This window comes from Hyperolius riggenbachi, chromosome 9, assembly GCF_040937935.1.
Source record: "Hyperolius riggenbachi isolate aHypRig1 chromosome 9, aHypRig1.pri, whole genome shotgun sequence".
Classification (NCBI taxonomy): domain Eukaryota; kingdom Metazoa; phylum Chordata; class Amphibia; order Anura; family Hyperoliidae; genus Hyperolius; species Hyperolius riggenbachi.
Window position 1 is genome coordinate 284,164,495 of NC_090654.1, and position 26,086 is coordinate 284,190,580.

The 26,086-nt window shown below is 46.9% G+C and overlaps 1 protein-coding gene and 1 long non-coding RNA gene across 2 annotated transcripts; both read left to right on the forward strand.

Moving 5' to 3' along the window:
• Window positions 1-26,086, forward strand: LOC137532157 (uncharacterized). The gene is made up of 2 exons (XR_011023870.1): window positions 1-196; window positions 25,710-26,086. It is a non-coding gene; the product is annotated as an uncharacterized lncRNA (long non-coding RNA).
• Window positions 2,614-4,174, forward strand: DIO3 (iodothyronine deiodinase 3). Its single transcript, XM_068252370.1, has one exon. It carries the CDS (start codon window positions 2,711-2,713, stop codon window positions 3,512-3,514), a length of 804 nt encoding a protein of 267 aa, XP_068108471.1. The 5' UTR covers window positions 2,614-2,710; the 3' UTR covers window positions 3,515-4,174.

Genomic DNA, 26,086 nt, shown 5'->3' on the forward strand with positions numbered 1-26,086 from the left:
GTAAGAACTCGTTTCCTTCCTTTCCGTCACCCCGGCCGCATTTCGGCAAAGGAGAATTCACCCTCCTGGTCACTGGAAGCGCCTGGGAGACCGTCGGAGACGGGAAACCATACTGGCTGCGGGGCTGGAGCGCCCAGGGCGAATAAGGGCGCCACTGCAAGATTTTCATGCGGATTCCCCTGGAGATTGCAGCAAGGTCAGGAGATCTAGGGGTGTTTGACAGACTGCAGGCTGATAGCGAGCAGAGAGGGGGATAATGAGAGCCCAGGTGTGCCGATGAGAAGCCATTGTGGATGCATGCAGGCCTCAGCTGGTACTGCAGTGCTGTTGGCACGCTGGGCATAATAAACTGGTATAAAGTTAAGGGGGGTAGTTTTAGGATTAGGTATGATTTTGAGCCAGGAGAGGCTTGCAGAGGTAAATGGACTGACAGCTCTCCAACTGCTGAGTGTCAGTGTGCCTAGGCAGGCTGTGAGCGGGAGGACCCCCTGGCAACAGACTTAGAACTAGAATGCCCCCCTGGCACCAGCTTGTAGCAGGCACGCTGATAGTGATAGCCCCACCCCACCCCCATAGTTATAAAGACACAGCTCAAAAAACAACTACATGTTAACTCTACAGCTACAGATGAACGTAGACTGTCAGTGTGCCAGCCAGGGCACCTTAACACTGGCACAAGCTTATACCTACCATGGCACGTCAGCTCCAGCTGGTAACTAGCAGGGCACGCTGGTACAGATAGTCCCACAGATCTGACAGATCCCCAGCTTAACTTTTTAACTTCAGTGTGCCATAGAAACCCAAGACTGGCAGTGCATACTGGCATGCCATGATGTCGCCCTGGTGTCGGTAGTCCCCCTGCAGCTATGGAGACGCTGAAACACTGACAGATCAGCAGCTGTTAGTTCATCGTGGACTGCTGGTTTTCCCAGGCAGACTCAGTCTCACCAGCTTATAACCAGGCATGGCACGTTGGTACTGTGGTGGCAATGCCAATGATATAACAAAAAATTACCTCTGTGTCATTTGCAAGGTAAGCTGGGCAGTCTGTAGCTTAACCTCACATGCCATAAAAGTGCCATAGTAGAAGACTAATTGGCATGACACACTGGCACCAATTTATATATGGTATGACACACTGATACCCACTTATGCATGGTATACTGGTACCACTTATATATGGCATGAAACACTGGCACCATATGGCATGAAACACTGATGCCCACATATGTGTCATGGCACACTGGTACCCACTTATATATGGCATGGCACACTGGTACCCACGTATATATGGCATGGCATAATGTCACCCACTTATCTATATGGCATGACACGCTTGTATTTGTAGTCCTAAAACAAGTGGAAGGGCTGCTGTAGAAAAAAGTCACAGTTCTCTGAACGTCATTTAACCCTGGCACTGGCATATAAATCGCATGGCACGCTTGGAGTTGTAGTCCCACAGCATCTGAAATCGCTGATGTGAAAAATGTAGAGAAGCTGGCTGACAAATCTCCAGCTGTAGCTTAATTCTGGAATGCCAGCGTGAAATAATCCGTGACTGGCATGGCATGCTGCCACTAGCGTATAACTGGGCATGGCATGCTTGTACTTGTAGTCCCACGGGAGCTGGAGAGACGCTGCTTTGACACCTCGTCTGTCAGCCCAGCGGCTGTGCCAGTCTTACAAATCCATTCTGTGAAGACCAGGCTGTGGACTGGCACACACACTAGGCTTTGACTGGCATAGACCAGCTTCTAAAGTGGCATAGACCCGGCTAAGTGGCATGACAGGCTCGGAATGCTAGATCTACTTCTTCTGTAAGGACATGAATCTAACAAGATCAGCTGTCATTTGTCTAGATGTGCGAGTGTGCCAATGCTTACTGGCATCGATTCGGGCATAACCAGCATTGGTGCCCTGGCATCAGGCTACAGCAGGCAAGGCAGGATGACAATAGTATTAGCCTCCCAATAAAGGTAGATATGCTGGAGGTGAATTCTTGCAGCTGCATAACTTTTGGTGCCAGTGTGCCCACCAAGCTATAGTGAACTTGGCATCACCCCTACAGTATCCTAGGGGGACTAAGCACCCCCCCCCCCCCCCAAAAAAAAAGATCATAACTTGCTGTATAGTCATCCTATTGCTGCAGGAGAGCTCAGCGAGCCTTATTGCAAAGGTGGCATTCTTTTCCTGGCAGAGCAAAGTTGGCACAGCGCAGCAGGAGATGTGATCAGTGCCTTCTCTGCAGGGCGATGCAGTTTTTGGAAAGTGCCCCTTGTAAAGCGATGACTGAGAGGTTGGGAGGGGGGGGGGGGGGGGTATAAAAGTTACCGATCAATAATTGGAGGCAGCCAGGGCTGGGGGTGAATGGGTGATGGTATAGCAGGTGATGCCATGCTGTGGCTAAATGAGTCGTCCGGGTGTTGCTGCTCCTACTTGCCAGTGCCCAGCCCAGCCTGCCCCCTTGGGCACGTTTTTTTTTTTTTTTCTTTTTGTATTTTTTTTTTTTTTTTTTTTGGAGTGAAGGTAATCCCCGGCTCAAGTACAGAGAGGCGGTGCTGTCCGGAGGTGGAGTCATGTCTTTCATTTAAATCGGTGCCTATAAAATGGGGGGAACACGGGAGCGGGTGCTCAGACGTGCCTGCGAGCCCCTGAGCTGGTGTGTGCAGGAACAAGCGCCTGCTGGCGCCCACCGACGCGTCCCGACGCGATGCTGCCCACCGCGGCCAGCACCACCTGCTGCCAGCTGCTCCATCAGGTGGCCGCCTGCTGCCTGCTGCTCCCCCGCTTCCTGCTCACGGCGCTGCTGCTCTGGCTGCTGGACTTCCCGTGCATCAGGAGGAGGTTCATCCGCTGCAAGGAGGAGACCCCCGAGAGGGACGACCCCCCGCTCTGCGTCTCCGACGCCAACCGCATGTGCACGCTGGAGTCGCTCAAGGCGGTCTGGTACGGCCAGAAACTGGACTTCTTCAAGAGTGCCCACCTGGGCTGCTCGGCGCCCAACACCGAGGTGGTCCTGCTGGACAACCAGAGGCTCTGCCGGATCCTGGACTTCTCCAAGGGGCACCGACCCCTGGTGGTGAATTTTGGCAGCTGCACCTGACCCCCCTTCATGGCCCGCCTGCAGGCATACCACAGGTTGGCATCCCAGCACGTTGGCATCGCGGACTTCCTTCTGGTCTACATAGAGGAGGCTCACCCCTCCGACGGCTGGGTCAGCACCGACGCCTGCTACCAGATCCCGACCCACCAGTGCCTCCAGGACCGGCTGAGGGCTGCCCAGCTCATGCTCCAAGGGGTGCCAGGCTGCAGGGTGGTGGTGGACACCATGACCAACGCCTCCAACTCTGCCTATGGGGCATACTTCGAGAGACTCTATGTCATCCTGGACGGCAAGGTGGTCTACCAAGGGGGCAGGGGGCCAGAGGGCTACAAGATCTCAGAAGTGAGGAACTGGTTGGATCAGTACCACAAGAACCTGCTGGACAAGGGTGCCCTGGTCATCCAGGTCTAGAGAAGGGGTCATCACAAGTCTTTTTGTACTGTTTTTGAAACAAAAACTCAGATCAAGGCAGCTCAACAGTATTAAGACATTTCAGAAGTCATCGATCGCGGATTTCACATATTGCACCCCAATATTTCACTTTTTGCTCCAGGAGCAGATGGGGGTCATAAAAAAAATCCCACCCATGGTGATTTGGACAGCTGCTTGAATAAGCTACAGTGATGTATATTTAAGATGTTTGTTTTTTATGTTTGTGTGAATGTAAACAGGGTTCAGGGTGTAGTCCCCCCCCCCCCCCCCCCCCACTGCACTGGTCTCTGCCAAAGCCGTCAGTAATAAGGGGGGGGGGGGACCCCCAGGACCCTCATTGCCTGTCTGAAAAAAATGTGATGATGTCTGAAAGTGTCAAAGTTACTGTAACAAACTGCGGAGCCGGTGTCGGTGTTTAAAAAGTGAAGACCGGTTTTTCAATGGTCACAAAGACCACAGAATCGCGTCCGATGTCCCTTTAAGCACCTGCCAGGTTCCAGCAAATGCCCCGCCAACATCCCCTCCTCCCCACCCCCCAACAATACCATTTATTTATGTGACTTTTTTTGTAAGCAGACTTTTATATAAAGGCATTTTTTACGATTCAAAGATGTTATAAATAAAGTGTTTCAAAAATAATCTTTAAAAAAAAAAGTTTGTGTTACTGTATAAACTTTTTGGACGCCCCCTCATTCATTGAACTGCTGCTGCTGGTAATCATGTGAGTGGTGTGTGTACACAGGTATGTGTGTGGCCAGCAGGGGGCGCGGGCTGTGATGAGTGACGAGACAACATTGCCTTGATGTGGGGTCTGCAGGCTTGCCAAGTGCAGTTGAGAAGTGTGGGCAAGGCGTTTGATTACTACTGCTGTGCTGGGGGATTGCTGCTGCCAAAGCTGGGGGGGGGGGGGGGGGGAGGAGAGTCCTCCAGAGCTAGGGCTGCAGCCAGATACATAAAGTGGGAGGGATGTGGGGGTTGCCATTGCTGTCATGCTACTGAAGTGCTCCTTGCCTGGCTGCTATACTGATTCTGATGAATACATTAAACTTGTGTGTTACAGGGGACCTGAACTCAGAACTTCCCCACTGCTCTAAAAGATAAGCAACAGCATAATAACGTTTATAGAAAAAAATTTGTATTTACCAATTAGCTCTCTGCCGTGGCAGTCAGCTGACACAGGTGAGATCGAATGACAATTTGTAATTGGTCACAGATGAAGGGGATTAGACGGGCTTAACTCTCTAAATACATACAGGGTGCATTTCTCTGTTCTTCTGTCCTGAGCAAGCGTTCAGGTCTATCGTTATGTTAACCCCCAGTATGTATGGTAAACTCTGCCACTGATTGCTTCTGCTGGTTGTAATCTACAGTTTGTGCCCCTTGGGCTGGTACACACACCCAATTATGATTGGCCAATCAGTGACCAAATTTATCACCTCAACCTAGTATGAGGGTTTACCTACAGTCTGCTCGTAATATTCAATATCTGTTGTCCCTCATACTATATGGAGGTGGTGACATTGGTCAGTTATTGGCCAATCATAATGTAAAGTGTGTATACGGCTTGAGAATTAACTGATTGCGTATACTATGGACAGATTGTGCAGGTGAACTCTCATTCTGCATTAAAATGGTAAAAATTGGCCAATTAAAATGGAATGTGTGTACCAGGATGAAGACCCCGTTCACACAGAGGGCCCGTTTCCACTATAGCGTTGCGGAATCGCCGGCGAATCACCGCAGGCAAATCGCATGCGGGTGCGATTCCGCATGCGTTTTTTGCAGCGATTTCGCATGCGATTTCGCATAGGTAAGGCTGTATGCGAATTTAACCATGTCACTGCCTGTGTAAATTAACATTAATACCTATGCGAAATCGCGGCAAAAAACGCATGGGGAAAACGCATGCGATTTCCCTATTAAATACATTGCGTGCGATTCGCCTGCATTCCACACGCAGGCGAATTCTGAAGGCCCTACCCTGCAGATTTTTTCTGCACAGAAAAACGTGCGGGGAAACGCACAAGTGGAAACAGTCCCATCCACTTGTACTGACTGTGCGAATCCGCATGCGGGCAACGCATGCGGATTCGCGATAGTGGAAACGGGCCCTGAGGCGCTTTCTCAGAGCGTTTCAGCATTTTGTTGATGGCCAGAGCCGTGGCAATGTATCGCTATGGGAACATTCTCGCTACAGCGTTTGTGATCTGTATAAACCGCAAACATGATTTGATCCTTGCTTTACCAATGAGAATCACAAAAGTGTATTGGCTGGGGGAAAAAAATCGCAGTGCAAAATGAGAATTGCTAGACGATTGCACCTTGCGATCTCAGGGCCCGTTCACACTCGGGCGATTACTGCATTTACCGCTAACCGCAGGCGATCGCTAGTGCTTTTTAAAGCGCAATGGTAACTATACGGCGGTGATCTCACTGCCGCGATCTCCTTCAATTCGCGATTAGTGACTAGACGCAAAACGCGCTACATGCTGCATTTTTGAGTGATAGTGATTGCTCAAAAAAAACTGATGCCCAGTGATCTTTACGTGTTAATCGTGTAAAAATCGCTGGTGCAAAACACTAATGCTAATCGCTAGCGTTTTGTGTTTGTGTGAATGGGGACCAAAACAAATTTTCCCTTTGCATGGTCTACTTGTAAATTGCCCCTTTTTGTCCTTCTTAAGCCTGCTACACACATACAATTTTGATTGGCTAGTGAATGGCCAATTTGAGCACCTCCATGTAACGCGAGAGCTTATCTACAAAATCTTTTCATAATATTCAAAATCTTTTGACCCCCAAACTACATGGAAGTATTATAAAATTGGTCAGTCATTGGGCAATGAAAATTTTGTTTATACACCTTTAAGGGTGCATACTCACATCCAATTTTAATTTGCCGATCTACCACTTCCATACCAACAGATTCTGAACACTCTGAACACAATTGTGTAGGAATCCTGTCCTACTACACAGAGATGGTAAAACTGGTCAATCAAAATTGGATGTGTGTATGCAGTCTGATACTTAATAATGGTACAATTTTTAGCAAACGATAATATTTTCAATAAGATCGTACAAAATAAAAAAGGATTATACCAGCGTCCACCAGTTCTGGTCATATCCATAAAATATCTATCTATATCTATATCTATATATATATATATATATATATATATATATATATATATATATCCGCCAAACGGAACAATAACACTGATAAAGTGATCGTTCAAGATCAGGCAATACAATTTGAATAATCCGATCAAATATATGATCATTCGCTAAAAATTGTACTGTCAATGGGCACCTGTAAGTGGCCATACAGTGCTTGATTTTGAAAAGATAATGTAAACAGAAACGATTGTTCTGAAGTTGTGCTCGATCTCAAACAGTGGGAGTATTTTGAGATTTGTATGATTATGCAATCAAAACCAATCAAATTTACTACATCGCATCGTTTTGTAATACTTATGCTACGTACACACATGCGACAATGATCGTTCGTTGTGAACGACGAACAAACTTTTAATTGACGAAAGAACGACCTAAGTAAAGTTAGCTTTTAAAGGTGTGTAACGATCTGATCGTTAGAACGAACGTTACATCACGTAAAGCAACTATTGCGCTTGCGCATAAAAATGAAAAGTTCCATGGAGAAATAGCGAAATGCGCATGTCAAGCCTAGTACGAACGACCATTTCCAACGATGTACTACTTTTGCAAACGATCCTCGTTGGAAAAAATCCGCCAACCTAGATCGTTTGTTTTTAACAATCCAACTTGTCCATCGTTAGACTTAATGGTTGTTGGTTGCTTCTTTTTAAACGATCGGCGTTTGAAACGACCGGGGAACGATCGTTTCAAACGACTATAGTCGCATGTGAGTACGCACCTTTAGTATCATACAAAGCTATCGATTTGGGGAAAACTTTATCAAAATTGTTCGACTGTATTGGCGATCAGTCCCTAGCAAAGGCTTGGAAGTTACTGATTAATCTTCTGTGCAGTGTTAAGCCCTGCACACACTTTCAATTACGATTGGCCAATCACTGACCAATTGTACCACCTCCATGGTAAAACAGATATTGAATACTATGAGCAGATTGTTTAGGTAAACCTTCATACTGCATAGAGGTGGTAAAAGAGGTCAGTGATTGGCCAATCATAATTGAAAGTGTGTACTAGGCTTAAGGGGTGTATTCACTAAACTGCTGTTAGCAGAATAACGTGCATAAACTCATAGTTATGATGAGCAGAGCATAGTGCAATATGGCATTACATGCAATGCGTTACACTCTAATCACCATGCAGAAGATTTTACATGTTGTTCTGCTTCAGGCCTGGAACCCACTACAAATCGCAAATCGCTAGCGATTTAACGAGTGTTTGTAAGCAAATCATGAGCATTTTCCAGCGATTTTAAGGGCCCATTCACACTGGAGCAGGAATCGCGCTAATCGCAAAACGCTAGCGTTTTTTTTTAAAACGCTTGTGCTATTGTAGCCTATGGCAGTGTTTTCACTGCCACGTTCGCGGGTGTTTTGTGATTATCGCTAATCGCAAACGCGTTACCTGCAACAGATTTCAGGCGATTCTGGAGTGATCGCCATTAGCATATATAGAACCGCTAATCGCGATCGCTCCAAAAATGCAAATTTGTGCAGTGAAACCCGTGGAAAATGCTAACGCAAATCACAAGCGTTTAGCGATTTTAGGTGTGATTGGGCCCTAAAACGTGTAAGCTTTTTGCCAGCTATTGTGTTAGCGATTTGCGATTAGGGATTGTAATTCTGATTGGTCCTTTCTAGTTTTTTTTTTTACAGTTTGCAGTAACTTAAAATCACGCACAAATCGAAATGTGTAGGGATTCATGAGCGATTTGCCAGCGCTTATATACTTTACATTGAAGCGCAAATGCTCCCAAAATGCAGCATGTCCTGGGATTGCGATTTTGCTAATCACAATCGCTACTGTGGAATTTGTAGAATTTTGAGCTTTTAGGGAAATAGCTAGTGATTTAAAGGGACACTGTAGGGGGGTCGGGGGAAAATGAGTTGAAGTTACCCGGGGCTTGTATAATTTCTTCTCTTCCTTGTTACCATCACTATGTTCCCTATATGCACCGTGGGGTTGTCATGAAAAGTAATTTCGTTGTGTTACACAATGACAATAAAGTGAATTGAATTGAATTGGCTTCTAATGGTCCCCCGCAGACATCCTGTGCCCGCGCAGCCACTCCCCAATGCTCCGGCCCCGCCTCCGGTTCACTTCTGGAATTTCAGACTTTAAAGTCAGAAAACCACTGCGCCTGCGTTGCCGTGTCCTCGATCCCGCTGATGTCACCAGGAGTGTATAGCACAAGCCCAGTATGGTCTGTGCCTGCGCAGTACACTCCTGGTGACATCAGCGGGAGCGAGGACACGGCAACGCAGGCACAGTGGTTTTCAGACTGAAATTCCAGAAGTGAACTAGAGGCGGGGCCGGAGCATCGGTGAGTGGCTGCGCGGGCACAGGATGTCTGCGGGGGACCATTAGAAGCCCCGGGTAAGTTCAACTCATTTTCCCCTGACCCCCCTACAGTATCCCTTTAAAGCGCTTCCTAAACGCTCAAAAAAACGCTCTAGTGGGTTCCAGGCCTAGTGCAGTTTTGTGAATACACCCCTTAAAGGTGCCTAGGTACTTATCCGTTAGCCGGGCGCATCCGGCAGGTGGCGCTAATTACTATTCCCCCTCCAGGCCGACATGGATAGTAGGGAAAGATGTAACTCTGGTGGAGTTTTGTCGCCACCTAGAGGATGCGCCCGGCTAACGGATAAGTACCGGTGCCTATTAAAGGAGGCCTGAACTCAGTACTTCCTCTATGCTCTAAAAGATAAGCAACAGCATAATAACCTTTAAAGAAAAACATTTCTGTGTTACAGCTGATACAAATCCTACAATAAATATGCAGTGTGTCTAATTCCTGCTTTCATGGAAGGAGGCAGAAGGTTAACATCCCGTGTCTACAAATTAGCTGCTCAGCCAAGGCAGCCAGCTGACACAGCTGAGAGATCAAATCACAGGTGTGATTAGTCACAGATGAGGGGGAATTAGACTGGCTAAATTCTCAAAATACATACAGGGTGCATTTCTCTGTGTTTTCCTTTTGTCCTGTGCAAGAGTTCAGGTTCATATTAATGATGATACAATCTTGATTGTACTCTCCTACCGAATCTATGTAGTAGAAGGAAAGAGAGTGAATATACCTTGAGATGATATTTTAGCTAGTCCTCCCTATTACATAAAAGTAGAAAGATTGTACAATCAAGATTACATCATTAGTGAGCACCTCAAGGGCTCATTTCCACTATAGCGAATTCGCATGCGTTTTTCGCATGAAAATTCGCATAGCAATACAAGTGAATGGAACTGTTTCCACTTGTCAGGATTCCTTTGCGGTTTTCTGTGCAGAAAAAATTCGCATGGCAGAGCCATCAGAATTCGCATACCGCATACCGCTATGCGAATCGCATACAATGTATTTAATAGGAAAATCGCATGAGGTTTGGGCATGCGAATTTTCATGCGAATTTTCATGCGAATTCGCATAGAAACAATGGAAAAGCACACCAGCACTGCCATGGTTAAATTCGCATACATCGTCATCCATGCGAATTCGCATGCGAATTCGCATGAAAATTCGTATAGACCCGCATGCGAAATTCGCATCCGCATGCGAATTTTTACCGCGGCGATTCGCACCGCACAAGTGGAAATGCAGCCTAAAGGATACCCGAGGTGGCGTGACATGATGAGATAGACATGTGTATGTACAGTGCTTAGCACACTAATGAGTATGCCTGAAAGAGTTAAATATCAGGTATGTAAGTGGCTGACTCAGTTCTGACTCAGACAGGAAGTGACTACAGTGTGACCCTCACTGATAAGACATTCCTCTTTTTACCTCTTTCTTGCTCTCAGAAGCCAATTTCTGCTAGGAAAGTGCTTTATAGTTGGAATGTCTTATCAGTGAGGGTCACACTGTAGTCACTTCCTGTCTGAGGGCTTGTTTCCACTATTGCGGTGCGGAATCGCCTGGATTCCACCGCTGATGAAAGCAGATGCGGTTTCCCATGCGTTTTTTGCCGCGAATTCGCATGCGAATTCGCATAGGTGAAGGTATATGCGATTTTAACCATGTCACTGCCTGTGTGAATTTACATTGGTACCTATGCGAATTCGCATGAAAATTCGCATACCATAGCCGCATGCGAATTTCCTATTAAATACATTAGCGGCGATTCGCATGCATTCCACTCGCAGGCAAATTCGTTGGCTCTTTTGTGCGTTTTTTTTACCGCTGAAAAAAACGCACCTCAACAACGCTACAGTGGAAACAGGCCCATCCACTTGCATTACCTGTGCGAATCCGCATGCATTGGACGCATGCGGATTCGCGATAGTGGGAACGAGCCCTGAGTCAGGACTGAGTCAGCCACTTACATACCTGATATTTAACTCTTTCAGGCAGAGAAAGAAAAAAAGGAACACAGCCTAGTTATTTGTGTGCTAGGCACTGTACATACACATGTCTATCTCATCATGTCACATGTCACCTCGGGTGTCCTTTAAAGCACACTTGAAGTGAGAGTGATATGGAGGCTGCCATATTTATTTCCTTTTAAACAATGCAGATTGCCTGGCTATCCTGCTGATCTTCTCCCTCTAATACTTTTAGCCATAGACCCTGAACAAGCATGCAGATCAGATGTTTATATGACTGAAGTGTGACAGGATTTGCCCCTGTGTGGATTCAGACACTACTGCAGCCAGAGATATCAGCAGGGCTGCCAGGCAACTGGTATTGTTTAAAAGGAAATAAATATGGCAGCTTCCATAGCCCTCTGAATTCAGGTGTGCTTCAAGCCTGGTTCACACCTTCAATTTTGATTGGGCAATTTTACCACCTGCATGAAGTATGAGAGCTAACCCACACAATCGGTCCATAGTACTCAAATCTGTTGGCTCTCATATTACATGGAAGTGGTGAGATTGGCCAATTTAAGATTGGATGTGTGTGCCTGAGGCTTATTACTCCTACGTGTTACAGTCAGGGATGGTCAGTGAAATGCGGATAATTGTGGTTTGCATGCTTAGTTTATGCAGTTGGGAAGTGGCCTAATCAAAAATGGTGAGAACTGCATCTGATTGGCCTAATTCCTTATCGCATACAATTTGCATTAAATTGGCATGTGACCTAGAAAAATTATTTACATCTTACTGGTTATCTCTAGTCACTAGTAGAGATAGTTAATGAGATACATATAACTGTGGCTTGCATGTAAATTGTATGCAAATCATATGTAGCCAAAGCTTGGACAACTCGTTTTCAGCTGGGAGGGAACCCGATTGTTCCAATTTCTAGCCTCGTGCGATTTCCCTGCAATCTGCTTGCAAACTGGACTCATCTGCATCTCATTTACCTGCCCTAGTCAAGGTGAAATCCATTTCCATTTGGTCCATTTTTTTAAGCTGCATACATTTGCATGCACAAGTTGCATAATCCTGCATTACCTTGATATTATTTGCATATCATTGACCATCCTTTACCAGGAGGGATGATCAATGAGATGCAAATTGTTCCACAATTATGCAAATTTTTATGCAAATATATGCAGTTTGGTCCATTTTCAAGCTGCATAAATTTTTATAAGAATTTGCATACATTTGCATCAACTCGGCACAATTTGCATATCTGTGATCATCCCTATTGACCAGTCACAGCTGGTAAAAGCAGTTGCTACAAGAAACTTGTGGCGATATGCTAGTTAGAGATGGTCAGTGAGATGCAAATAATTTTGAGTTGATGCAGTATTATGCACATGTTGCATGCAAATGTATACAGCATGATAATGAACCAATCAAATCCTGCTGAGGTAAAATTTGATTGGTCCATTTTCAATCTGCATAAATTGCCTTATGAAATTGGCATAATCCTGCATCAACTTGATATTATTTGCATATCATTGACCATCCCTAAAGCTAGGTACACACATGCGACAACAATCGTTCGTTGTGAACGACGAACAAACTTTTAATTGACGAAAGAACGACCTAAGTAAGGGCTGGTTCAGACGGACGCTTGCAGAGCGTTTACAGCCAGCGTTCGGGGCTTGGCGTTAAACACTCCCATTCAAGTGAATGGGAGCGTTTGTACCAAGCTTTCAAGCGCGTTTACATGAACGCGGCGTTCGAGTCCCGATTTTTCCCTGGCGTTCAAGGAGCCCCTGGGAGCTACATGTAGCTTCCAGGGGCGGTTAACCGCGACGGCTAATGTCCCTCTAGGGGAAGAAAAAATGCGACCGCATCCAAACGCAACACGAACGCTGCTGAAAGCCCACGAACGCGACGCCAACGAACGTCCATCTGAACTAGCCCTAAAGTTAGCTTTTAAAGGTGTGTAACGATCTGATCGTCAGAACGAACGTTACATCACATAAAGCAACTGTTGCGCTTGCGCATAAAAATGAAAAGTTCCATGGAGAAATAGCGAAATGCGCATGTCAAGGCTAGTGCGAACGACCGTTTTCCAACAATGTACTACTTTTGCAAACGATCGTCGTTGGAAAAAATCCGCCAAGATAGATCGTTTGTTTTAACGATCTAGCTCGTCCGTCGTTAGACTTAATGGTCGTTGGCTGCTTTTTTTTTAAACGATCGTCGCATGTGTGTATGCACCTTAATGCTACTGTTTCAGGCTTGTTGCAATTTGTATGTCGCTCAGGCCTCTTTTCCACGAACTGTTTACAGGAAGTGAAATGCCTCTCAAACTCTCACAACTGCTTGCTGCTACCTGGTGGCAACTGCTCGCTGCTGTCTGGCAACTGCTTGCTGAGCACACAGCTCAACAGTTCATGGAAAAGAGGTTTTAAAGTGAATGGGAACACGTTTTTTTTTTTTTTTTAAAGTCAGATGCTCACCTAAGGAGAGGGAGGCTCTGGGTCCCATAGAGCAGGGGTCCCCAACCTTTCCCGGCCCGGGGACCACTTTCTGACCAAATTTTTTTCCGGGGACCGCCGCGGGGGGAGTGGACGTCGGGTGCGCGTCCTAGTGGACAGTGGAGCGGGCTCCGGGGGGGGGGGGGGTGCAGTGGCATAGCTAGCATAGTTGCCCCAGTATAGGGAGGTTAGTTGCCCCAGTATAGCCATTATAGTGCCCCAGTATAGCCATTATAGTGCCCCAGTATAGCCTGTGTAGTGCCCCAGTATAGCCTGTATAGTGCCCCAGTATAGCCAGAATAGTCCCCCATTATAGCCAGTATAGTGCCCCAGTATAGCCAGTATAGTGCCCCAGTATAGCCAGTATAGTGCCCCAGTATAGCCAGTATAGTGCCCCAGTACAGTGCCCCAGTATAGCCAGTATAGTGAGCCAGTATAGTGCCCCAGTATAGCCAGTATAGTGCCCCAGTATAGCCAGAATAGTGCCCCAGTATAGCCAGAATAGTGCCCCAGTTAGCCAGAATAGTGCCCCAGTATAGCCAGAATAGTGCCCCAGTATAGTGCCCCCGGATAGCAAGTATAGTGCCCCAGGAATGCCAGTATAGTGCCCCAGGATAGCGCCCCGGTATAGCCGGTATAGTGCCCCAGTATAGTGCCCCAGTATAGCCGGTATAGTGCCCCAGTATAGTGCCCCAGTATAGTCAGTATATTGCCCCAGTATAGTCAGAATAGTGCCCCAGTATAGTGCCCCAGTATAGCCAGTATAGTGCCCCAGTATAGCCAGTATAGCGCCCCAGTATAGTCAGTATAGTGCCCCAGGATAGCTAGTATAGTACCCCGGTATAGCCAGTATGGGTAGGTGGTGCCCCCCGCCCGTCCCCGCCGCTGCCGCTCTCCTCTCTTCGGCGCGTGTATTTATTCAAGCAGCGTATCTCCCGGCTGCTCTGTGTGATGCGACAGGAAGCATGGCAGCGGCTTCCTGTAGCGGCGATATGTATCGCCGTTACTATGGTAACCGAGCCCTTATTCCTGCGCATCACACAGAGCAGCCGGGAGATACGCTGCTTGAATAAATACATGCGCTGGAGAGGGGAGAGCGGCCGCTGCTAAGGTAATAACAGCGGCGGCCGCGGGGACGGGGGGCGGGCGGGAGGGGGGTTTGAAGAGGACAGTCCTGCTGCCCAACTGGGTCGTCCCGCGGACCACCAGTGGGCCGCGGACCACAGGTTGGGGATCCCCGGCATAGAGCATTCCCTCTCCTCTACAGGTCCCCGCTGTTGCACTGGCTCCCCCGTAGTGGTATTCGACGGTTTCGGTCAAATACCGCTGTCTCCCGGCCGAAGGGAGGCTCCGGAAATGCTTAGGGAGCCTGAGTGCTCCTGAAGACGGGCCGCTCTACACTGCGCACGCTATGACGCATACGCAGTGTGGAGCCGCCTGTCTTCGGGAGGCTTCGGCTCCTGAAGACTTCCGAAGTCCCCGCGGTTGCGGATGCGAACGGGGGAGCCAGCGCAGCACGGAAGGCACCGGGAGAGGAGAGGGATGGCTCATTAGAACCAAGCCTTCCCTCTCCTTAGGTGAGTATGGCCCAGTGCACACCAAAACCGCTAGCAGATCTGCAATACGCTAGCGGTTTTGGGAGCTGATTTCAGAGCGATTCTAGGTATGTTTAGAGAGGTTTTCTAAACATACCTAGCGGTTTTGCGTGCGTTTTTGTGTAGCAGATTACACATATTGTTACAGTAAAAGCTGTTACTGAACAGCTACTGTAACAAAAATGCCTGGCAAACCGCTCTGAACTAGCGTTTTTCAGAGCGGTTTGCGGATTTCCTATACTTTACATTGAGGACGAAACGCTTCCGAAAACCGCAAACGCGCAGCAGGAGGCGCGTTTGCGGCTTGGCAAAAAGCGCAAACCGCCGGTGTGCACCATCCCATTGCAATACATTAGACAAGCGTTTTTAGAGGCGGATGCGGCCGGCGGATTGCTCCATAAACCGCTCGGTGTGCACTGGGCCTATCTGACTTTTTTTTATTTACATCGGGATTCCCATTAGCTTTAAAACTGGACCTGACTCATGTCCCAGCTGCATATAAATTGCACCCGTATTTGTTTCCAGTCAGGAACTGATGCAATTCATGGATTCTCCCTGCTTGCTACAAGGGATGATCGGTGAGATGCAAATATTACCAAGTTCGTTCAGGATTATGTAAATTTGTATGCAAATATATGCAGTTTGAAAATGGACCAATGAAGTACTATCCAGGTTTAGGCCTGGAGCCCACTACAAAACGATATCGCTAATCGCAATCGCTTTAATGAGCGGTTTGTAAGCAATTTCATGAGCGATTGCTGGCGATGGTACTTATCCGTTAGCCGGGCGCATCCTCTAGGTGGCGCTAATTACTATTCCCCCTCCAGGCCGACATGGATAGTAGGGAAAGTTGTAACTGGTGTATCTGGTGGATTTTTGTAGCCACCTGCCGGATGCGCCTGGCTAACCGATAAGTACCTTGGCGATTTTGGTAGAGTTTTTAAAAAGTGTCAGCTTTTTGCCAGCGATTGTGTAGCGATTAGCGGTTTTAATTCTGATTGGTCCTTTCAATTAATTTAACAGTGTGCGGTAATGTAAAAATGCTAGCAAAATCGCTCTGTGTAGGTTTTGACAAGCGATTACACCAGCGTTTATATACTTTACATTGTAGAAACGCTAAAAACGCTAAAAATGCTGCATGTCCTGCATTTTGCGATTTTGGTCATCACACTCGCTCCAGTGGAATTTGGCCCATCCATTAACATTAGCTGAGCGTTTAGGGAAATCACTAGCAGTTTGAATCGCTCCCTAAACACTCACAAAATCGCTCTAGAGGGTTAGAGCCCTTAAATTGATTGGTCGATTTTTCCAGCTGCATATATTTGCATACACATTTACATAAATCTGCATGAACTCATTGATCATCACTCGTTGCCTCAGGCTGGGAACACACTAGGCAGAAACGCTAGCGTTGCGTAAAACGCAGCATTTATACGTATGTTACTCAATGGGCAGCAAAAAAAACGCATGGGTAAGTGTTTTGTAATATGTGTTTGTAAAAAAGTTGGTTTTGTTGCATATTTTTCAAAACTGCATCAAAAACGCACATAATTAAAGTCAATGGATGACGCAATGTAATGCATTTTGTATGAGTTTTTGTTGCATTTTTATATGCATTTTTTTTTTTTTTTTTTAAAACAATGTTTTCTGATGTATTTCCGCTTCCTGTTGTCTTCCAACAGAAAAACACATGCAAAACGCATACAAAACGCATATGAATTTTGTATTTGTGAACCGCAAACGCAATAAAACATGCACAATGCAAAAAACGTCAACGTACAGAAAACGCACTTAAAGCGGCTTCTGGCATCTGTGTACGGAAACCGGAGTGTCTGGCAGATTTACCGTCAGATCAATTATTTCCAACATGTCCGAGCTGATTTCCAATTGTTTTTTCTTTTTTGAATGATTTGTTTATAGAAGTGAACGGAAAATCAATTGAAAAATCATTCGGAAATCAGATTGGACATGTTGGAAATAAATCGATCTGAGCGTAAATCTGCCAGAAAATTATATTGTGTGTACCTAGCATGAGGAAAACCATTTCTGATAACAATAGCCTGGCCACATGAAAATAGTTCTGTCATAGGGGTTCTCATAGGGGAGGTCTTGAGTTTAGCTCAGAATGATAGCGTACTAATACAGCTATTAGTACACAATCAACGATAGTTCTGAGCTAAATTATCTCAAGACCGCACAGCGCAGCGTGCTGTGCAGATAGGAACTAATAGCAGTGAGTGCAGGGGGCGTGCCTGACGACAGGCAGAGAGGAGGAAGTACTGTCACTTCCTCCCAGCCCATCCTCGATGTTTTACTTCAGTTGAAGATTTTGGCTGAGCAGAACACAGGGCAGGGGTGGGGGGTGCTAAAGAGGGAGGAAAGTGCTGTGACTTATATCACAGCACAGCTAATAAAATAACATTAAACAAATGTTACAGCAAGGTCAGGGGTACTTTAAGGCCTCTTTTCCACGGGCAGTTGAACTGTGTGCTCAGCAAGCAGTTACCAGGCAGCAGTGAGCAGTTACCAGGCACCAGCAAACAGTTGTGAGAGTTTGGAAGGCTTTTCACTGCCTATCAACTGCTCCTGGAAAAGGTCCCAGAATGTCTTGAAGAAGGTCTGATGGGCACTTGGGCAGTGGAAGGGAGTTCCAGAGGGTGAGGGTGGCTACTGAGAAATCCTGCAGGCATGCATGGGAGTTGGAAATGCACAGGGCAGTTAGGCGAAGGTCGTTGGAGAACCGGAGGGAGAGGGCGGCCTGGTGTATACCTGTGAACAAGCTCCGAGATGTAGGTAGGACAGCTTTTGTGCACAGATAGGCCAGGCACGGATTCTTGAAACTTATCCTGAATCGGATAGGGAGCCATTATGGAGTGGAACAAGCGGCTAAGGGGGTCTCTGTTGTTCCCGTCGCGTCTATGACATCACAAGCTTGCAGTGAATGGCTAGGCAGAAGGTTAGGTGAGTATAGTATCCATTACATGGAGCTGGCCGTGCACTTTCCAGGACCTTTGTGCGGAGTTGGCCGGCTGTGTTATACTCCTGTAGTCACCCAGCAACACAGATTAAGCTTTGCCAAGTTAAAAAAACACACAGGTGAACTGGAATGACAACCGGCTGTTCGCTCCCCTCCAGACGATTACGCTAAATGCGGTTTCATTTTACAAAAGCTGCATTTTATCTTAATCTCGTAGAAAGTCCTCAGATGAAAAGCTGCTTTCAGGGTTGTCACCTGACACACATATCGGAAAAAAGCCTCTCCTCTCTGCTGAGCGGGGAATCGCTACTGAAGCACTGGGCCTCGGTTATTAAAGGGGACCTGAAGTGAGAGGCAATGAGGCATGTGGAGGCTGACATATTTATTTCCTTTAACCCCCTTTCCGTTACAGTTCTGGCGGCAAGGGGGCAGCGCAGCACTTTTAAAAAAAAAAAAAATCTTTTTAAATCATGTAGAGAGCCCAGGGCTCGCTACATGATAGCCGCTGACAAGCAGCATTCCCCTATCCACTCCGATCGCCTTCGGCGATCAGAGTAAGCAGGAAATCCCGCTCAGAACGGGATTTCCTGCTGGGCTTCCCCAGTCGCCATGGCAACTGGGCGGGATGACGTGACCGACGTCATGGACGTCGGGACGTCAGAGGGAATCCCGATCCACCCCTCAGCACTGCCTGGCACTGATTGGCCAGGCTGCGCAAGGGGTCTGGAGGGGGGGGGGGCGGGTAGCGGCGGTGATCGGAAACTGCACGCAGCTAGCAAAGTGCTAGCTGCGTGCAGTAAAAAAAAAATTGAAAATCAGCCCAGTGGGGCCTGAGAAATCCTCCTACGCAGGTTACCCCGAGCTGAGCTCGGGATAACCGGCAAGGAGGTTAAGTGAACCTGAAGCCAAAAAAACCCAAAAACATTACGTGCCTAAGTAGAGGGAAGGCTCTGGGTCCTAGAGAGCCTTCCTGTGCCTTGCCTCATCCTATCGTTTCCCCGCAGGATCCTCCGTTCAAATCTCTCGCTGTGGGAGGCTTTGGAAGTCTTTCGGGCGGCACTGTCCTGCGCATACATGAGTGCGCTAGAGAGCTTGCGCACGCGCAGTATGGAGCAGCCCATCTTTGGGAGGCCGAGTGCTTCTGAAGACTTTCAAAGCCCACCCTCAGTGAAAGAGTGCAGTCCCCCTCCTTAGGTAAGTATCTTGTTTTTTTTTTTGTTTTTTTTTTGGGGGGGGGGGGGGGGTCTTCAGACTCCCAGACCCTTTAAACACTATCAGTTGTCTGCTCCATGATATGGACAAGGGCTATGGGGAAGAGGGAGGCCCTCCCCCATACATCATGGACTATGCCTGTGGGTATAGGTCAGGGTGTGGATCCCCATGCAATCCGGGCTCCGACTTCTGGTTATACAAGCCTGGATGGGTGACAACACAAGTAGTGGGAACAGGGATAGCTCCCCAGGCAATTCTTAAGTGGTCTCTGGCAGCTCCAGGATCCACAGGTGCAACTAGAAAATCAACCTAGACGTTGTCTGCACCTCCATCTCAGTGTGCGGCGGAACTGTGGCTCACAGCAGCTTGTGTACAGAGCATGGCGCAGCAGTGTGTGTATGGAGCAGCAGTGTGTGTAAAGAGCATGGAGCAGCAGTGTGTGTACAGAGCAGGGAGCAGCAGTGTGTGTACAGAGCATGGAGCAGCGGTGTGTGTACAGAGCATGGAGCGGCGGCGTGTGTACAGAGCATGGAGCGGCGGCGTGTGTACAGAGCATGGAGCGGCAGCATGTGTACAGAGCATGGAGCGGCGGTGTGTGTGCAGAGCAGGAGCAGCGGTGTTAGTACAGAGCATGGAGCAGCGGTGTGTGTACAGAGCATGGAGCAGCGGTGTGTGTACAGAGCATGGAGCAGCGGCGTGTGTACAGAGCATGGAGCGGCAGCGTGTGTAAAGAGCATGGAGCAGCAGCGTGTGTAAAGAGCATGGAGCGGCAGCGTGTGTAAAGAGCATGGAGCGGCAGCAGTGTGTACAGAGCATGGAGCAGCAGCGTGTGTACAGAGCATGGAGCGGCAGCGTGTGTACAGAGCATGGAGCGGCAGCGTGTGTACAGAGCATGGAGCGGCAGCGTGTGTAAAGAGCATGGAGCGGCAGCAGTGTGTACAGAGCATGGAGCAGCAGCAGTGTGTACAGAGCATGGAGCAGCAGCGTGTGTACAGAGCATGGAGCAGCAGCGTGTGTACAGAGCATGGAGCAGCAGCGTGTGTACAGAGCATGGAGCGGCAGCGTGTGTACAGAGCATGGAGCGGCAGCGTGTGTACAGAGCATGGAGCGGCAGCGTGTGTACAGAGCATGGAGCGGCAGCGTGTGTACAGAGCATGGAGCGGCAGCGTGTGTACAGAGCATGGAGCCACAGAGCATGGAGCAGCAGTGTGTGTACAGAGCATGGAGCAGCTCTGGAGAACTTAACAGAGTCAGGTATGAGCACAGCTGTGTGCCCTGCTGCGTGAATGCTTCACTTTCCCCTTCATTACCAATGTCAGCTGTCCTCATTATTATCTGTATCCAAACTGCTCCTGATCGATCCCGTTGTCGGTCGGACGGGAAATTGCATTATGTGTACCCAGCATGATGTCCTACCATATTATTATACTGTATTGTGCGTGGTTGAGGGAGACCTTTCAGGAATCCCCCCTTGAATATCCTGGGTTTGCCCCTGAGTAGGGAGAGTCGGCATTCTGGTAATGACACTGTCCGCCGCTGCTTGCAACGACTTCATCAGCTGATGTCCCTGTCCATCGCTGCCGGAGCCCGCCTGGAGTGCCTGGTCCCAGGTCCTAAAGGGAACAGATACACATTTGGCTGGATACATCAAACAGCCCACAATATCCAGGCAAGACTTGTCCTGGCAGGGACTGAGCTGTTTGTATTTATGTCTCTCCTTCTGGGTGACAAGGGGTTAAAAAAGTTAAAGGAACAGAACTTGAGAGATCGTAATTAACTTCCATAAAAAAATCAAACACAGAGACTACGCTACCCAGATAGTGTAGTATTTTCTGACAGCTGGACAAGAGAGATAGTAAAGGGTAGTAAATGAAAAATCTGGGTGCCGTTATAGCAGTAATGCCATAGTGCGCAGGTGCGTAAGGGTAATTTGGGGTTTGGCAATCGCTGGACCCCAAATTACTTCTCCCACCAAGTTGCTACAACTTGCAGTGTGAATAATATTTAATGCTGACAGGAATTTGAGCGGCACCTGGGTGAGTTGTCATTTAGCTCCCCCTGCGCCCAACACGTCGGCGGCGTACATAAATGCACTCGAAAGAGGCACCCAGAAGGAGATAAAATGCATTAAAATCCTTAAAATGAAAGATTAAGAGGTAGCTTACCTCAAGAATGTCATGGATATAAGGTAAACAAAATGTATTTGCACTAGGGCACACATGCTCATGAAATGCATTGCTCTAGTGCAAATAAATGTCATTTACCTTATATCCATGACATTCTTGTGGTAAGCCATCACTTAAAGGATATCCGAAGTGACGTGTGACATGATGAGATAGACATGGGTATGTACAGTGCCTAGCACACAAATAACTATGCTGCGTTCCTTTTTTTCTTTCTGTGCCTGAAAGAGTTACATATCAGGTATGTAAGTGGCTGAGTCAGCCCTGACTCAGACAGGAAGTGACTACAGTGTGACCCTCACTGATAAGAAATTTCCTTTTTTATCTCTTTCTGGCTCTCAGAAGCCATTTTCTGCTAGGAAAGAGTTTATAGTTGGAATTTCTTATCAGTGAGGGTCACACTGTAGTCACTTCCTGTCTGAGTCGGGACTGAGTCAGCCACTTACATACCTGATATTTAACTCTATCAGGCAGAGAAAGAAAAAAAAAGGAACACAGCCTAGTTATTAGTGTGCTAGGCACTGTACATACACATGTCTATCTCATCATGTCACATGTCACCTCGGGTATCCTTTATGTGGTGGCTTACCTCAAGAATGTCATGGATATAAGGTAACCTGAAGCGAGAGAAATGATGATATAACGAATTGCATCATGTGTAGTACGGATAATTACTTGAACATTAGTAGCAAGGAAAAGTCTCGTTTTTTTTTTTTTTTGGGGGGGGGGGGGGGGGGGTAGGAACTCACTAGGCAGAATCACATATGTGTTTTTAGTAGCACATAGTGAAAAAAAACACATATGCAATTCTGCCTAGTGTGTACCTACCTTTTCAGTTATATAGCTTTTTTTTTTATAACATTACATAATTCTGTCATATTTGCAGTTTATAAACCCCACTCTGTCCTTTAAGTTATAAAACAAAACAGAAATAATGAACCTTTGAACTTTCCTGCAGTAAAACCTTATCTCAAGCTGTCTCAATTAATTATATCATAAGTTTATTTTCGTTTCAGATTTGCTTTAATCTTTAATTATAAGGATTTTAATGTATTTTATTTCCTCCTGGAAGCCTCTTCCCCCCCCCCCCCCCCCCCCATTGTGAAAGGGATCAAGGGCTTGGAAAGGGGGGGACCCCATACTGTCCATCTTCATAAAATGTGTATACAGAACTCGAAATATAAAGTGCACTGCAGCAACATGTCATTTTGCCTAGTTTTTTTAAAAAAAATTCTTTGGATTTTTTTAAATTTGATTTTCTGAAAAACTACAAGGTCTTTAAAAAAAAAAAAAGGACAATTTTTTTTTTCAAACAATTTTTGCAAACAAAAATGGTTTAGGACTGCTGCATTTGTAATTTCGCATTTAAAATTTTTTAATGAATTAAGCAAAATCAATGAAATTCAATTTTTGACATCCTAACTACGTGTAATCATAATTGTGAAATTTTACGCAACATTTTGCGTAAGTTAAATTGGCACATTGCGATCGCCAATAGCTTCCAGTAGTGGAGCATCTGTACTGCTGAGATAACTGAAGCGCTGGACCTCAGTTACTGGCATCAGTTCCGGTACGAAGGAGGTCATGTGGGCAGAGCTGGGACAAGGTCCTCCAGCACCCAAGGCTGAGACACCAAAGTGCGCCCCTCCATCCCTCCCACCCCAGCCATCACACACTGATTGCTATTAGACTAGGAGGCGCCACAGGGCCCACAACCTCCCCAACACCTTAATATCTAGTTATCTGGCTTGCAGTCACTGCCATGCATACCCTTTTCTTATTTCTCTCTGCTTCAAACACAATAATGGAATGAAAGCTGAGTGAGTTGTGCGCCCTGAGGCTGGAGCCTCTCTTGCCTCTGCCTCAGCCTGGCCCTGTGCTCCCTCCTACACTGCACCCTGAGGCTGGAGCCTCTCTCGCTTCTGCCTCAGCCTGGCCCTGTGCCCCCTCCTACACTGCGCCCTGAGGCTGGAGCCTCTCTCGCCTCGGCCCCGCCCTGCGCCCCCTCCTACACTGCGCCCTGAGGCTGGAGCCTCTCTCGCCTCTGCCTCGGCCCGGCCCTGCATGTGGGCGCAGGCGGCACTGTGGTAAGATAGGTTCCACATAGACCCATGGCCGGATTTGAGGCAAGGCCATAAAGGCTATGGCCTAGGGCACCAGGAAGCGAGGGGTGGGAAGGAAGTGGGCTGGCCCACTCATGCAGAAAAGCTGCCAAACAGGTAAACCACAGCAATCACAGACCTGATCCATTGCCCCCTGCTTCCACAGGGCAGAGCAGTTGAGCACAGCAAAGGACGAGGAAGGCACAGGACAGGGGTTCTCAAAACCAGGGGAGACACAGTGAACAGGGTGGGGTTGACAGTGGGCCTTGGGAAGTAAAATGTATAAATCCAGCCCTGCATAGACCGCAATGGTAGTTGATGCTATAGCAGCATTCAGGGCCCAGGGGGATAAATATCGGGAATAGGTGGCTGGCCCCAGAAGGGAATATTTAGCGGTAAAGGGGTTGTTGATATCTTTGGAAATTGCAGACATTTTTCCCTGGTGGTGACATGCCAGGTGATCTGTACAGAACGTTTGTTGCTGAGAGTTCTATTCACAGTGGGGGATACTGCTTGCTAGGCAGTTGGAAAAAGCCGTTATTTCCCACAATGCAACGAGGTTCACAGACAGGAAACTGACCATGGTCATGACAACACTGTGGGAGGGGTTTCACCACACACACCCCTCTGAAGAACTATTAGAGAAAAGGAATAGATTTCTTGAAGGGAAAGGGGGTATCAGCTACTGATTGGGATGATGCCAAATCCTGGGTTAGAGTTCCTCTTTAAACGTACTATTACAAACAGTGGATACAGTCCCAAATACTGCAAATGTATCACATGAAAACTCCAACACCACTGCACTCTGAGACGTCTAAACCTCACCCAAAACACTGCAGAATAAACGTTAGTGATTAAATGCATAACAGTAAATCATCATCAACAAATAAAGTAAGAAAAGCCAATAGGAAATCCCCTTCCAAAACTTTTCACACAAGTAATAGAGTTCAGTCACCTGATGCTGAATAACCTGATCCAGAACTTTCTCAAACTGGCCAGTCTTATCTTACAGCCTTTGTCTGGCCAGGACAATGCCTTCGTCACACCTGTTTACACTGACACAAGTGACACAGCGCCATCGCCCAGCGTCTTCAATTACATCAAACTGCAAATATAGGTCTGACGTACTGCATAATACAATAAGCTGTACAAAAAAAGACACATCGATTATATCACACGCAGCAGCACGGCGTCCAACACATCGTATTATTATTACATTATCTGAGTCGCATTATAATGGCCACTCCCCACCTCTGACATCAGAGACACGAAGCCAGTGAACGAACGCACGTGCCACCCACAGACTTAAAGAGGATCTGTATTGTCCGATTTGTACAATAAAAAACATACCAATCGAGTCACTGTGATCTCCTGGATCCCTCTTTGCCATTTCCGCCGCTCCCTGTCACGATCCTGGCTTTTAATCACCAGTTTTAGGCAGTGTTTAAAAACAAAAAACATGGGCGCTAACCAGGAAATTATGTTTGTGTGTGTGTATATATATATATATATATATATATATATATATATATATATATATATATATATATATATATATATATATATATATATATATTGTGTTACAGTATACTGCAAGTTTTTATTACATAGAGAATTATCTGCACTCCAGCCTGGGATTCTCAGTTTCTCAGCATGGGCAGCTCCCTTCCCCCTCAGACAAGCTGAAATTGAGAGCAGAGAGCTGTCTGTGACTCATACACACAGCACACACGCACAGAGCCTGGAGGGGGCGTGTATAACCTCTCCCTATCACAGCAGAGGCAGTGCCTTCCTCTCTGGTTCGACAAAGCTTGACAAAGAAAAGAAGATTAGATATATTACAGAGACAATGCAACTAGAAAAGGCTGCAGTAATCTAGAGCACATTAGAACAAGTATAGGAACTTATAGGAGGAGAAAAGAAAAAAAGTTAAGGGCAGAAATGACATCAGGATTTAGCCTCAAACTGTGGCAAAAGACATGGTTCTCACCAGGAACAGAATTCTCTGCATTTACTGTATAACATTCACTGAAATCAGAACGTGGACAGTATAATACATGTGTTATGTAAGTAGATCAAGTATTTATCTACTTATATATATGTTTGTTTTTTTCCCTTGGCATAGTATGGCTGATCCTACTGCTTTAAAGAGAACCTGTGGCGGACCTTTGGGTAAGAAAAGAGAAGCCTCTGGATCCTGTAGAAGCTTCTCATGTCCTCCTCGATGCTTGCCAGGACCCTCCAGGACATTCATCAGTGCCCCCTCAATTCTATCCCATCCCACCTCATTGCATATGGGACAGTCATACGCGCCGCTTCTTCGACCCTCCCCCCGCATAGCAAGAGAGCGCGTTGTCAGCTGCACAGAGGCGCTGGGCGAAATCCTGACCTTTTACTGCCATATACTCCTTGTTTATAGCCTGATGAAGCGGGGGTTAAACCTGTGAAACGCGTTGCAACTTTGTTTTGCAGTATGTCAATAAATTTACGTGTGTTTTGAAA